The 15,901-nt window shown below is 22.7% G+C and overlaps 1 protein-coding gene across 1 annotated transcript in view; it reads right to left on the bottom strand.

Annotated features, from left to right (window-relative positions):
* Nucleotides 1-15,901, bottom strand: part of LOC124929940 (phenylacetaldehyde reductase-like) — a 29,762-nt gene that overhangs the window by 4,727 nt on the left and 9,134 nt on the right. The window contains exons 4-5 of the mRNA XM_047470319.1: nt 14,444-14,606; nt 14,161-14,350 (exon numbers count right to left, since the gene is read on the bottom strand). Of these exons, the coding sequence (XP_047326275.1) occupies nt 14,161-14,350; nt 14,444-14,606 (353 nt within the window). The remainder of the gene's footprint in view (nt 1-14,160; nt 14,351-14,443; nt 14,607-15,901) is intronic.

Raw genomic sequence — 15,901 nt, 5'->3', positions numbered from 1 at the left:
GAAATTATATATTTAAATATTTAACTTTTTTATATTTTTTAAGCAAATATATTTTATTATTTTATAATTTATAACACGGTTAACTTAATAAATTAATATATTTAAACTTTTTTTATTTTATATTTTTTAATAGAAAAATTAGAATTGAATTAAATTAAATAATATAAATTTTCTAACATAAGAAATTAAGAATTGAATTGTCAATTCTAATAAAATTAGAATTTCAACAAGTTTTAATTTTAATTCCATCCGTCCAATATATTCTTATAATTTTAGTTTTTAAATATATATATATATATATATATATATATATATATATATATATATATATATATATATATATATATATATAAGCATGGAAATATAGCCTAACCTAACTTTATAAATAATATTATTAATTTATAATAATATTAAATTAATATTTTGAATTTTTAATTAAAAAATAATTCAAAAAGAGATTAAAGGTCAAATTAGGGTTAATTATTAGGATAATAAAATCCTAATTAGAAAAGTTAATTAAAAATCAAAAATAATTTGAAGTTAAAAATATTGTATTTATTTTACCCAAAATAAATCTAAAACGGGTTGAAATTATTTAATTATGATTTTAAATATAAATGATGTATAATTTATGACTTAAAACAATTAAATAAATATCCAAAAATATCCAAAAATAAAAATAATGAACATAATTTTTATTATGTTTCTAAAAATATTTTTTTTGGAATTTTTCGTGAAGAAAAATAAAAGAAAAGGTTAAAATTTCATTTTCAAATAACCCTTTTATAAAAATAACACTGATGATCTAGTGTGGCCGAAACTTGGAGAATTAGCTACAGCAGGAGCCGCATCTATTAGATGAATGTCAGGTCTTCATGCAACGCACCAGAATCATCCGCGTAGCCGGTTGTAACCAAGCGAACACGCGCTTGGGGCCACAGGAGATCAACAAACGCGGTGTCAACCCCGTTAGCTTAAAATGCCAAAACGTGGATGGAACGTAATGGAACGCCAAAACGCCGCGTTTCGGTTAAACGAAACAACGTCGTTTTATCCTTCTTCATCGTTGATGAAGGCGAACGCCGGATGCCGCAATCGACGTTGGCGATTCTTCCAAAAACCTTATCTCCTCTGATACTCGACCTTATTCCCTCCGATACTCGACCTTATTCTTTCGTTTTTTCACCTATGTGCACGTCTCCTCCTCGCCATTATTTCTCCTAAGTCTAGAAGTCAAAACCTATTCTCTACCTAGGCTACTAAAGACGAAACATAAATGGAGAAGAACAACTTCAAAAGAAAAATCGAAGTTGAATTAGGCTATGATAACCGACCTAGCTGAGTATAAATACTATCTAGACATTCTTTTTCCAATCCATCAAACAATCATCAAACATTACAACTTAAATCAAAGATATTGAAAATTACAAGAAAACTAAAATTTTGTAAAATTCAATCTGGCGATCCAAGTTTTGATTTAGGGCTTGAGAAAGCTTCCTACACATCATTAGAGTGTTCTCTAATCATTGGTAAGCTTCTAGACCTACTGTAATTCGATTTGTAATTTGAAATTAATTTTTTTCAAGTTTGATTGGGTTGATCATATTTAGGATTCAATTATGTAATTTCTTTGTTTGAAATCATTCCTTAGATGATTTATAAACTTTCTATTGAAAGAGATTTGATACCTAAATCGAAAAAACCAAATTTGATTTGAAAATCTGAAAATTTTGAAAATTGTGTTCTTGAGCTTTTTGGCTTGAATTTTGATTCAAATAGTTTCCTAACATGTTTATAAATGTGTTAGGATAATTTCCAAATCATAAAATCAACATCCCGATCATGTTTGATCTAACTGAATCTTTTTTAAAAAAGTTTGAATTTCAGTTTTAAAAGTTGTTACAGAGCTTGATTGATGTTCTTATTTTGGTTGTGTTCGACTATAATCATCATTTAAAAACTGTTGGAACCAGAATTAGGTAATGAGATGGCCTAAATCAAAAGTTCCTAAATTTTTTCCCTAAAAATTATTTTGAGAAATCAATTATTATAAACTTCGATTGATCGTGTTTAGGGTTAGGAGTTATGATTCTTACATTCATATGAGTTGTTTGCAACTTATAAATCATGATTTTATGATATGGATCAAAAGATACAAGCCTGCAATTCTTCATACCAAATGAAGAACACTTGGTCCCCGAAGACCGAGTTCTGTAAGACTGGGACTGAGAATTCTCAGTCCTGACCGAGACCAAGGATTGAGAAAATCGACCTAGGACCGAGACCAATGACTTGTGTTTTTGATTTAGGACTGATACTTAGGACCAATGTTTTTATGCAATGACCGAGGAATTCGACCGAGGATTCTACCCTCAAATTAAGAGGTCTGACTTGGGACTGAGACTCCCAGGTCCACGACCAAGGAAGGTGGGCCTGAGACCGAACCTCCTAGACCTAGGACCAAACAGCTTGAGTTCAGGACCGAGCCTTCTAAGCCCCAGGACCGAGCCTTCCGGTTCCTCGACCGAGCATCCAGAGCTCTAATCCATACCACCCTAGGACTCCGATCCTAAGGCCTGTTTGGTTCTACTTTTCAACATCCAAAATTATTTTTTGTAATTTTTGAACCCCAATCCTTTTTCAAATAATTTTGAAAGGTCAAAAAATGATATTTAAATATTTTTAGGATATTTTCTAAACAAATATTTTAGCTAAGGCCCCGTTTGAAATTTACTTTTAAATTCTAACACTTTTCTAATATTTTTCAAGTATTATACTTAATCTTATACCAACACAATCGCATATACTCTCTTTTAAATAATTTTGTACAATTATTTACGAAATCTAAATATATCCTTGTTTAGGACCCCAAAATATTAATTAAAGGAAATAAATGTTATAAATAAATCTTTCAATAGCCATACTCTTACTTAAGAAATAATACCGTCTTTTAACGTGCGCGGAGGACATAGCGCGAAAGCCCTTTTCCGAGCGTAACCAAAATCAAACCCTTATAGAAACTCCGGTATAAAGTATTTATACACATACCTTTTACTGATTTTTCTAAAATAATTTGGCGACTTTTTTTTCAAAATAAATAATCTTTAATTATGTTTCATTAATTTAAACCGAGTTTTAATTAAATTATTATTTAATCTCTAAATTATTAAAATTTGAATAAAATTAATTATTTTTTATATGATTAATTTCTAAAACTTCCAAGTATTTTCAAAAATTTTTAAAATAATATTTTTTTTAAATGTCTGACACGCAAACCTATGTTGGAACACATCGAACCTCGAGTCACTTCGGGTCTTCCCCGAGGGTACCACGCCCCCAGGATTACAAAATATATATATATATATATATATATTATTTTGGGTATGAGTTTCATAATATTGAAATATTGATTTTCATACTTTATAGTGTAAAACGAATTAATTTGAAACGAGTTTACAAAATTATGAATCAAGAATATATATATATATATATATATATATATTTATTTATTTATTGATAAAAGGTTTGAAATAGTTTTTAATAAAATAATGATTTATGATAAATGATTTTGAAATAGTTGTGATAAAATAATGATTTATGATAAATGGATTTCAAACAATTTGGACTTCATATTTCAACAATAAAATGAAATGCGGTATATTCGGACTTGAAACTGAGGGCTAATTTTGTTATTCTAGACTTGATCATGTACTTGTTTATTTTATAATGGACTATTTTTGTTTTAAGTGTCTTTTATACTTGTTAAATGCGTAAATGCAAGACCCTAATATTGAGTGATGGCTTATTGTGTCAATACAAAACATAATAATACAATTTGATGATCCCAATTTTTATTACGCTATTCAATTTGATACCGACGATTTAATAACCAATATTTTTTTGGTTAATGCTAAGAATGCGAGATGATTAAGAATTCTTTGAAGATGTAGTTTTATTTGACAGACCTATAGAAAGAACAATGAATGTCGTCAAATTACATTGTTTGTAGGTATTAATCATTACAAACAATCAATAATTTTGGTGCCTCTTTATTATATGATGAAACTGCTTTGACTTTTAAATGGTTGTTTGAGATATTTACTACAACTATGTTTGACAAAAAACCGATAACTATTCCAGGAACGGACCCAGGAATTTAAGTTAGGGTAGGCTTGAAAAAAATTTAAAATGAGTTAAAAAAATCTTGTGGGGTTGAATGAAATAACGAGAAAATTATAGATTTAACGATATATGAACAACGTGGGTTTAGCATTTTTTTTAGATTTATAAAAGAAAATAATGAATAAAAATAAAAAAAATATTATGGAGCCATGTCCCTTTTCTATTATAAAAGTTTTTTTTTTTTTTTTTTTTGGTTAAAGTCCTTCTCAGTCTTAACCTAGATTCACTTCGAAAGAGAGTAATTCTTATATATAGAAGGGAATATTAAAAAATATATATTATGAAATTAAAATAAATTTAATAAAGTAAAATTTTATTTAAGTTTTTATATAATTAAATATAATAAAATATTTTAAATTTAATTTGTAATAGGTAAAACAATAAAAAAAAAATATATATTGTGCATCCAAATAAGTGATCAACCTTATTAGTTATTACTCATTACATATCAGTTTTTTAAATATAATTATAGCAAGATATTCATTTATTAGATATAAATGAATAAAATAATAATTAATTATCATAAAATTAATTAATTTTTATTGAAAGACTTTCTTTTATAGATATATAATATTTGAGAAGCTTCGTACATGTCATTCACGATGACGGGCTTATAAAAAAATAAAACATAATATTTGGGATTAACTTTAATTCTTTTTAAAAATAAATAATATATATCTAAAAAAATTAAAATATATAGTTAAAAAAAAGGATCAAAATAACTATTATGTAAATAGTAATAATAATATTATTTAAAAAAAATTAGAATATACTACTTTAATATAATTATTTATTATAAAATATAATTTTAATATAAAAATAATAAATAAATTACAAGATAAAGAATACTCATAAATTATAAAAATACTAAAACCATATAAACAAATTCTAAAAATAATTAAAATTCAAATAATCATTGAAATCAAACTATAAAAAAAGAGTAAAATAAATATATTTAACCTCTCTTTTTTTTTCTCTCATATAAGGCTTAAAATACTCAATAGTCAACAGACTCAACACTATCTCTAAATTATATATATATATATATATATATATATATATATATATATATATATATATATATATATATATATATATAATTATGAATGAGGTAGGTGTGGGCTTAAGAATTCATGATCCTTTGCTACCAAGGTAATAGGTTCCATGTTACCTTTTCACAATGGGAGGGGCAATATGGTAAATAAATAAAAAGTTTTTTATTTATTTATCATATTGCTCTTCCCATTGTGAGAGGGGAACATAGGAACATATTACCTTGGTAGCAGAAGATCTCAAGTGGGGCTTAAGCCCACCTCAGCCCCCAACCTCTATACGTCCCTGAACTATTCTTACCGATCAAAATGCAGTAATGACAAATGCCTTAACATCAAAATGGTCTCAAACAAATAATCATTGGTGTATTTGACACATTTATTAAAATGCAGTCATACATTTAAATAGAGTCTTCCATGAGTTTAGAGAGTTTTCTAATAATTTTTCTTCATGTATATATGATTTTGATAAAAAATAATATTTTCCTCATGAGTTTTCCAATAATTTTTTAAACACTTCCAAAGGCCCCTTAATGATCTTACATATGAGGAGTTAAAAATTGATTTTAAATCAACTACTAGGATGCTATATTTGTCATACCCAATTGAGGTCTTAAATGATGCAAATAATATTTACACTCTCGAGGAATTCAAATATTTTGAACGACAATTGTTAATGTCTCACGAAAGTGGTAATTTTTTTTGAGGATGGTGATACACTAACAAAATATTAAAATAGTCCCCACAAAAAGAGATACCATTATATAATTACAGTTGATAAACATTGTGATAAAATTGAGTATAGCTGTCGAAAATTTGATTTGGTGGGATTTATGTTCTCATATTCTGAAAATATTAACGATGAGAAATATTACGAAGATTCTTAGTGAGTTAATATTAAGAAGGTAAACACGAACAACAACAAAAAATGATATTTTAGAGTTACGAGTTCGATGATGAACATGAACATTAGTAATTTGGATCCAAAAGTACTTAAAAGTATGCAATACAAATAATTGTGTGCCTTGTCTATGTATTTGATTATGAAAGCAACATAAAAGGATGACACTGATATTAAATTTTTTTTTGAGCAAATGTAAGATAGTGGATAATAAGTTACAACAAACAATTGTGAGTTAAACACCCGTTCGATTTGATTCCGATGATGGTACCTCTATGAGAGTCAAAGTAATTAAAACGAAGAAGAAAACATACCTGGTAAAAGATTAAAAAGTGGTTTAAAGAAAAATCAAGGAAAAGATAAACAATAAGATAAACAGGCCAATTAATAATAATTCTGATATTTCACTATTCAAGCAACAATAATTCTTCAAGTCATTATTTATTAAGAGATTTTTAATCGTTTTACTGTTTTTGCCTTCAATTTCAATAACGGTACAGTTTCAACTACACTATATTGGAATAAAAGTTTAAACATTATTGTTGACACTCTATTTACTGAACTTTTGCCATCTCCACTTCTTCAAATAGTGTTGACTACGTGCACACCTTCACTTCAGATGTCTGCTTTAAATGATAGATTTTGAAGGCTTTATCTCTCGTCAGACCACATAGAACTAAAAACATCCATTACTCCTCAATATTATTTATTTTATTTGAAGCTAATTTAATTTATTTATATCACTCATGTAATACTTTAATTTCAACTACACGAGAGCACTTCACCTGTGAAACATGCTTCATTTGAAAGCGCAACAATAATAGCATAATATTTTTATAAAAAATATACCATTACTATAATTAATCATTTTAAAATAACAATACATAAATATAATAAAATTAAATTTTTATTTTTTATTTTATAAGGCTCAATTTAATTATAATTCAACAACTTATTATTTTTTTAACAATAATAACATAATATTTTGTATAAAAAATAATTACTATAATTAATAATTATAAATTAATAATAATAATTAAGTTTTAATTTTTATTTTATAAGACTTATTAATTTTGTTTAGTTCAACACTTATTATTTTTATTTAGCAATATTAACATAATATTTTGTATAAAAAAATATATCATTTCTATAATTAATAATTTTAAATTAACAATAAAAATATAATAATTAAGTTTTAATTATTTATTTTAGAAAGCTTAATTACATTATAATTCAACAGCTTATTGTTTTTATTTAAAAAAAAAACATTTTGTATAAAAATATACAATTACTATAATTAAATAAATCAATGAAGCGAGCACGTTTTAAATCAGAGGCATGAAGGGATGTTAAACGGGTACCTACCCGTTAAGTAATAAAGTACCCATCTCCGAATCCAATTTATAATATTCGATCGTCATGACGGGTATCTCTATTTATATTCTTATCCCCGATTTATCAGGTACCCGATTATCGAAAGGTACCTCATTATCCGATTAAAAAACTTATAAGATTAATAGTATTAAAGAAAAAACATAATTTTAATAAATAATTTCAAAATTAATAATATTAAAATTTTAAAAATATAAATAAAAGTATTAATTACCTAATAGATATTTAATAAAACAAACTAGAGTAAAGAAAAAATAGAATTAAAAGTTAAATTTTTTTTTATAAGATTGAATATTAAAAATGATAAGAGAAAAATAATATTTTGTTATTAAAATAAAAGTTAAAGATAAAATTAATTTTAGAAATATTTGTTTGGAAATATACATTTTTAAAGATAAAGTGAATATAAAAATATAATAATTTTTTAATAAATATATCAAATATATAAATAAATAAAATTTTAAATTAATAATTTAAATGATTATTAAATACTTTAAATAAAATTCAATTTTGTTTATAATTTTTTTTTATAATTACTTTGTTTAATGTATAATTATTTTAAAAAATAAAATAAAATTATAAGATATTTAATAAAAATGTATATATATATATATTTTTAAATTAATAAAAAATATATAATTAAAATTTAATATAGTAAAATAAATTAATATTATATAATAAATCTTTAGTGAAATAATTAAATATTCATATCAAAAATAATAATGAATATTTATTTAATTTGTATAAAAAAAATTAATAAAAATATAAACAGAAATTAATATTAAAAATTTCAATTATAATTGCTTTTTTTAAAATTAATAATAAAATATATAATTGATTATTATAATAAAAATAATAAAAATGATTAAATATAATAATATTTAGTAAAATAACAATATATTTATATTAAAACAAATTTTATAATTAAGAATGTTTAATAAAGAGTTTATTTTATTAAAATAATTATTTTAAAAATAATAAATAAAAATATAATATTATTTTTTTAAAACAAAATATTTAACTATCATACAATATTCTATAATTTAGTTTGTTTTATAATTTTAAAAATTAATTAAAAAAATTTGATTTTAAAAATATTATTAAAAAATACTTAATTTAAATGTAAAAAAACATGGATAAAAATTCTTTCCGACACTATCCAATGACTAGACATTTATTTTTATTTCTATAACATTTATATAAAATTTATTTTATAACAACAGAAAAAATTAATAAAGTTTATAAAACAAATGTTTAAAAATTGAAAAATTGTTTTTTAAAACATATTTAATTGTATTAAGTATGTATAAATTATGAAAACAAAATAAAAATTAAATCTAATTATAAAATAACATTTAATTTCATAATTTCATAGATATGATTATAAAAAATATTATGTAAAAATAAATAATTTTATATTTAATTTATTTTTATTAAAAAAATATAAATCAACTTTATATCATAAAATTAAGCAAATATGTTTTAAAAAATATATAATTTTTAATTTTATTTAGAAAATAGTATAAATAATGTTTGATTTAATGATTATTTTATGTATATATAGAAAATTAAAAATGAAATAATTATTATTAAATATTTATAATCTAAATTAATATAAGAAAATAATAATAAAATTTGTATTAAAAAATAATAAAATAAATAAAGTAATAAAAAAAGAAGTGTAAAAACATTTTTTTATAAATAATTATTTTCATAACTAGAGAAATATAATAAAATTCAATTAAATAATAAAATGTTTATTTAATTTTGTTAAATACTTGAAATAAAATTTTAAACAAAAATAAGAATAACGGTTATAAAAGTATTGAGAATATTTTTATATATAATTAATTTTAAATAATAATATTTTTAACTAACAATATTTTTAAAATAATTTAACTTACAATATTTTTTTAAATAATTTAACTAACACTATTTTTAAAAATAATTTAACTAAAAATATAATGAAAAGTATAAATAAAATTAATAAAAAATTGTAATTAACAATATATTTGAAAAAGTTTATATAAAAAATTAAATACTTTAACTAAAAATATTTAAAAAAAATATAATCATAAATACTTTTGTATAAAAACATTTTTATAAATATTATTTTTTTAATAAAAATAAATTATAAAAAACTTTTCTTTAACATATATTAAAAACTTCAGTAAAATAATAAATAGATAAGTATTTATTAAAATTTATTTAATTTGTTTAAAATTTTAAACAAACTTGTTATAAAAAATATTTTCTAAACTTTTTAAAATATAATTATAAATATTATAATAATCAATAAAATCATAAAGTGTAGAAACATTCATTTATATTGTTAAAATAGAGCTATTTTTTATATTACAAAACAAAAAGTTTGTTTTAAAATAAATGTTCATTGTTTAAATTAAGTAAGACAGTTGTTTTAATAATTAATGTTATAATGTGAAAATCTAAATATACAAGGGTAATTAGTTTGACCCAAAAACCTGAGTAAAATGATATTTATAAATTAATTTTAATTAACTTTATTATTAATCAAATAAAATTAACTAATATTATAAAATTTTAAAAATTAAATACAGATAAATAATATTAAGTTAGTATATACACCAATTTATTTGATATAATATGAACGAAAAAATAGTTGATTAGTCAAAAATTAAAATTAGTATAAATATTGTTTGATAAGATAATAACTTTATAAATGTATAAAAAGTTATTGAAAATATTAATTATAAATACTTTTATAATTTTGAATTAGTATAATAAAATTATAGTATTAAAAATTGTATTAAAAAATTATATATAATAAAATAAAAATTGTAAGTTGAGCAAAAGCATTAAAATAAAAATATGATTTGGGTAAAAATAGTTAATATTCTAAAAAAATTAAAAATTTAATTAAAAAAGTCCCGTTAGGAATGAATGTCCCTTTAAACTTAAAGTTCTTTCGGATATAATCGAATTAAATAAACTCTTATCAATGAAATATATTATTATGTAGAGACAAAATATTTTAAATAAATACAAAAGACTTAGAAAAGTAAATATGATATTTTACATATTTAGTCATCCACTATTTTAAATAAATACAAAAGACTTAGAAAAGTAAATATGATATTTTACATATTTAGTCATCCACTATGATTGAAATCAAATCGTTTTTTAATGAGAATTAATGATGAACCTATAATTTTTAGTTTTAATAAGTTTTATCTATTTAACTCGTTTGATTGGTATGATACGCTTTTTTAATTACTTTTTTTGATCATTTGAATATATTTTTGACATATTTAACATATTTTGACATGTCACGTGATTAACTAATTTAATTAAGGGTGTAAGTGATTCGATTTGGTCGGTTTATTGACCAAAATGTACAATTAAATCGTTAACGTCGGTTTACTAAATTTCAAAGTGTTGGTTTATCGGTTTGATCGGTTAAGTTTGAAAGGTTAGAAGTCCGATTTGATCGAATTATTTGGTTTGATTCATTGACAAATTTGTTAAAATATTATATATATATATATATATATATATATATATATATATATATATATATATATATATATAACAACCGATATCTATATATTTAATACCTATGAACAAATAAAATTATTATAAATAAGATCAGGTAATATAATTTAATAATCACTAGCATAATTTTCAAAACACAAATACATAATATTTTTTTCTTACTAAACGTCACAATAAAAATAAGTCAACAATTTTTAAATTAAATTTGTCTACTAATAATAATTAATATATTTAATAATCTACTAACAAGTCATGATATACTCACATTCTTATTAGTTTAAATATATGTTATAACATAATAGTTATAATATATTACTCATAATTGTCTCGGTATAAAGTTTAATTTTTGTTTGTCTTATTTAAATATTACTTTTTAAACATTTGGTGGGTTTAAACGGTTTGAGCGATTTCGGTAGCGTTGAACCAACGAATCGAATCGTTGAGATCGGTTTGATAAAAATGAAGTCATAATGAACTTGGTTTGGCCGGTTCGATTTGATATTCGGTTTGGTTTGAACGATTTTGATTCGGTTTGAACGGATTGGTCGATTTATTTACGCCCTTAGATTTATTAGGTATTGATTTGTTAATTAACACATACTTTTCTCTCTTTTTTTTTTTTTATCAATTTAACATGTTTTTCACCAATATGACAATGTAAACCCATCATATCCTCACCCAAAATTCAACATGTCAAATACTTTTTTTTTTCCTTTTTAGGTTACTTCAATAGATAATTTTAAACATTCTGATGAGTGAACTTTTGTTGCAAAAAGAATAAGAAAAATTGGTGACTTCAAAACAATACAAACAAATACCATATTAGTTGTTCACGTGCCCAACTTTAGTTTTATAAGATACTTAATTATGAATATAATTTCAAATACTTTTACTTAAACTTTTGTTAGAAAGAAAAAATGATATGTCTTTACACCAATAAAAATAATACAACATTAGTTGCACATGTGACCTACTTTAGTTTTTATAAATTTACTTAAATAAATAATTTCAATATTTTCACATGAACTTTTGTTACAGACCGAGAAGAAATTAAAGACATGGTGCTAGAGTTAATAGCACATAATTAGATGCACATGTGCCATACTTTAGTTTTAATTTTGAAAGGTTACTTAAATTAGTAATTTCAGACATTTTTAAGTGACCTTTTAAAACAAAAAAATTGGCATGGCTTTATAACAATAAAAACAATTACCAGTTTAATTGCACACATGAGTTTGGTATTTTTAGTTTTTTTTAAACACTGTGTTTTGTTTCTCTTTCAAGGTGCGATTAATCTCCGCGGGTTAAGCAAATAATTCACAAACGCAAACAGTACTTTTAGTTTTATAGGTTATTAAATGAATACTTTAATATATTTTTAACACATGTACCAGTAACATTAGTTACACATGTATTTTTTTTTTTAAATTCTATGAAAATTATTATTTGTAGAGTGTGTTAAGAGTAAAATCACTACAATTAGACTTACTTTGTTTTACCCTAACAATGTTTTCACATCTCTACTATGAAACAATCATTTTGCATATTTGTACATTATCGTTTAGTTAGACCATTTTTATATTAATGAATTTGAATCAAATTATTTAAAGAAAACTTAGTGAAACTAAATATTAGAAATAAAAGAAAATGAGATCAATTATATAAATAATGAAAGGAAAGACACATCAAGTAAGAAAGATATTTAAAAATAAATAATTGTAACAAAATAATTAATTCTATAATATATATATATATATTTTCTTATTATAGGACAACTAACTCAACTCATTCAATTAAGTAAAATGAGTTGAATATATTTAGTGTTAGTTTAGGTATAGGATTGAATTAATAATATTGATGTTAGGGATTAATATATATAAGAATTTGTCTCAAATTGGTGAAATAAAATATCAGTTATCCTTTTAATTAAATTTATAATAAAATGAGGATTTATGTTTTCTCATGTTTTCAAATTAATACCTATATATTATATTATAATACCTTCTAATTTGAAGTAATATTCAAATCTAAATATCTAAACTTGACTTCACCACTTAAGTTGACCCAATTAAATAAACTATCTAAATATATATAACAATGTTTTTGTGATCAATTTATTCAATTCAATTTTTTTTTACAATCCAGTTGACATCATAGGAGCAGTTATTAATTGTTATATTCTCAGGAGTTTTAATTTCTTTAAAATGAAACTTTATTCCTTTCTTTATCATCTTAAAACTAAATAGGACAAATTATTTGACCTTTATAGAATGTTTAGTTTGTAACAATAATTTATTTTATATGAAAAATGTGATTTTAGTAAGATAAAATTTTGTTATGTAAAATTTGTTAATTGTGGTATAATTTGTTTATTTATTTTTAACTTATGTAATTTTTTTTTGTCAATTAATGTATTTTATTTTTTCACAATGTGTTACACATCAAAAAAATCAATAAATGAAATATATATATTATACTTAGATCTCTAATTAAGCCCTTAAGCTTAACATTTCCAATTAGACAATTAAGTTGTAAACTTATTAGGATATATGTACCCACATCCTTGATGAATGATTGGATTAGAAAAAAAAATAAAGCATACAAGATTGTGATGAAAATGTGTCACATTAACGCGACTCTAGGAGACTTATTACTTATTATCACGAGAATTTACAATTCTCATTTTATAATCTTATTAAAAGCACTTTAAATTTAAATTAAAGTTGAATTATGATTTTAAAATGATAAAAAAGACAAACTAGAAACTAACTAATCCCATCTCCTTTAGCTTTCAACAGTTTCCTTGAGGCTGACTTCAAAAGGGATGAAGTTTATGCCCAAAGTTTTGGCTTTTTCCTTTGATACCGGGTAGGGTACCGAAAATTCGTCATCTTCTTCCCACCTGCACCATATTATGAAAAGAATCAATGCTTAACAATTATGTTAGAACATTGAGAAAATACTTAAATTGTTGTGAAAACATATATATGTTTTTTTTGGTGAATTAGGTTTTGGGATTATGGTATGATAATGTTTATTAAAGCACGAGGATGAATTAGTTATATGGGGTGGGTAAATATATATGAAAGAAATACATACTTTTGAGGAAGTCTTGTAATGAAAGAAGGATAAAGTTTAACCAGTTCATTTGCGACATCTGATAGGCGGAGCTCTCGCTCGGAAAGACAATATCTTCCATTCGCAGAAGAAATCTCAAATGCTTGAATATGAGCATCCGCAACGTCTTTAACATTTATGCATCCAATTAGATCTTTATATAATTGCAAACCTAATTATTAAAAAGACAAAAGAATCAAAAGCAAGAGAATAAGATGCATTTTGCAATATATCTATTGTTACATTTAAATATAACACTACTTACCATTCATGAGATTCAAAACAATAACACAAGTTAAATTGAGCGATGGGTTAAACATAGAACCGATAACCGCTGACGAGTTTATCACATCCATGTCGATTCCTTTTTCTTTTACAAATTTCCATGCAGCTTCCTCCGCTAGAGTCTTTGAAAGTTGATACCACAACTTTATGTTGAAAAACATTTATATTAGAATATATTTTTAATATTTTGATTTCTTATATTAACATTAATACTCTTTAATTTCAAATACAATTTATGTGTGAAAAATGATCTTATTAATTACCTTATTCTCCTTACAATGTTCGGGTTCAGAAAACCAAGTCTCGTCGAGCACACCTTCGGATGAACGTCTAGTTGTGAATGAAACAGCTGTAATCGACGATGTTAGAATAACCCGTCTTACAGAAGGAGTTTTCGCACAAGAATTTAGTACATTGATCGTGCCTTTCACAATTGGCTCAACTATTTCAGCCTGTATTGTTAATTAATACATATTTTAGAGGAATATTGTGAAAGATGAGGACTAAATAATTTGAAATAAGAACAAGTGCATACATAAGGATCCTTTTTGGTGGTAAATGTACATGGAGAAGCAACATGAAACACACCATGACATCCTTCAATCGCTTCATCGAAGGAACAATCCTCGGTTAAATTTGCTTTGAACAATTTTAGTCTCTCTTTGGCTCCATCGAGCTCAACTAAATGCTTGGTTTTCAGGGGATCGGCTACGTATCAACATCAACAAACTAGTAAATATCGAGCTCCAAGGTAACCCTCTCATAATATATATTTTTAACAATCAAATCAGTAAATTCATTAATTAAAATATTAAAATATATCTACATTAAAATTCAAAAAATATATTTTGTTTTCTTCCATTTAAAATATATTATATTCAAACACGTGATCTTTGATATCTTAACACCTACCCTTAACCTTGCAATTTGATAAAAATTTCTAAAAAAATAAAAAACATATCAAGATCTTGCTAGTAACTCTATTGCGATCATTTGAAAACATTTTTGATATCTTAACACCTATAATTTATATATGACTCATTTATTTTTATTTTTTAATTTAAATATTACAATTACATATATATATATATATATATATATATATATATATATATATATATTTAATTAAAATATATTATTTCCATATTTTAATAAATTTTGAAAATTTAATACTTTAAACTATCTATACCTTTTATTTAATTATCACAAATATCAACATTTTAATATTATGAAACACATACCCAATATATATATATATATATATATATATATATATATATATATTAAAATTATAAGGTTAGATTTGGATGGATAAAATTAAAATTAACATTAAATTATAATTTAACTATATTTAATTCTTATATTATATATTAAAAATAATTTGAATATATCAATTTAATATGTTAACCGTGTTATAAATTATAAAATAATAAAATAT

This window comes from Impatiens glandulifera, chromosome 3, assembly GCF_907164915.1.
Source record: "Impatiens glandulifera chromosome 3, dImpGla2.1, whole genome shotgun sequence".
Taxonomy (NCBI): Eukaryota; Viridiplantae; Streptophyta; class Magnoliopsida; order Ericales; family Balsaminaceae; genus Impatiens; species Impatiens glandulifera.
Note: the sequence above shows the minus strand (reverse complement) of the source record. Positions and strands in the feature narration are given on the sequence as shown.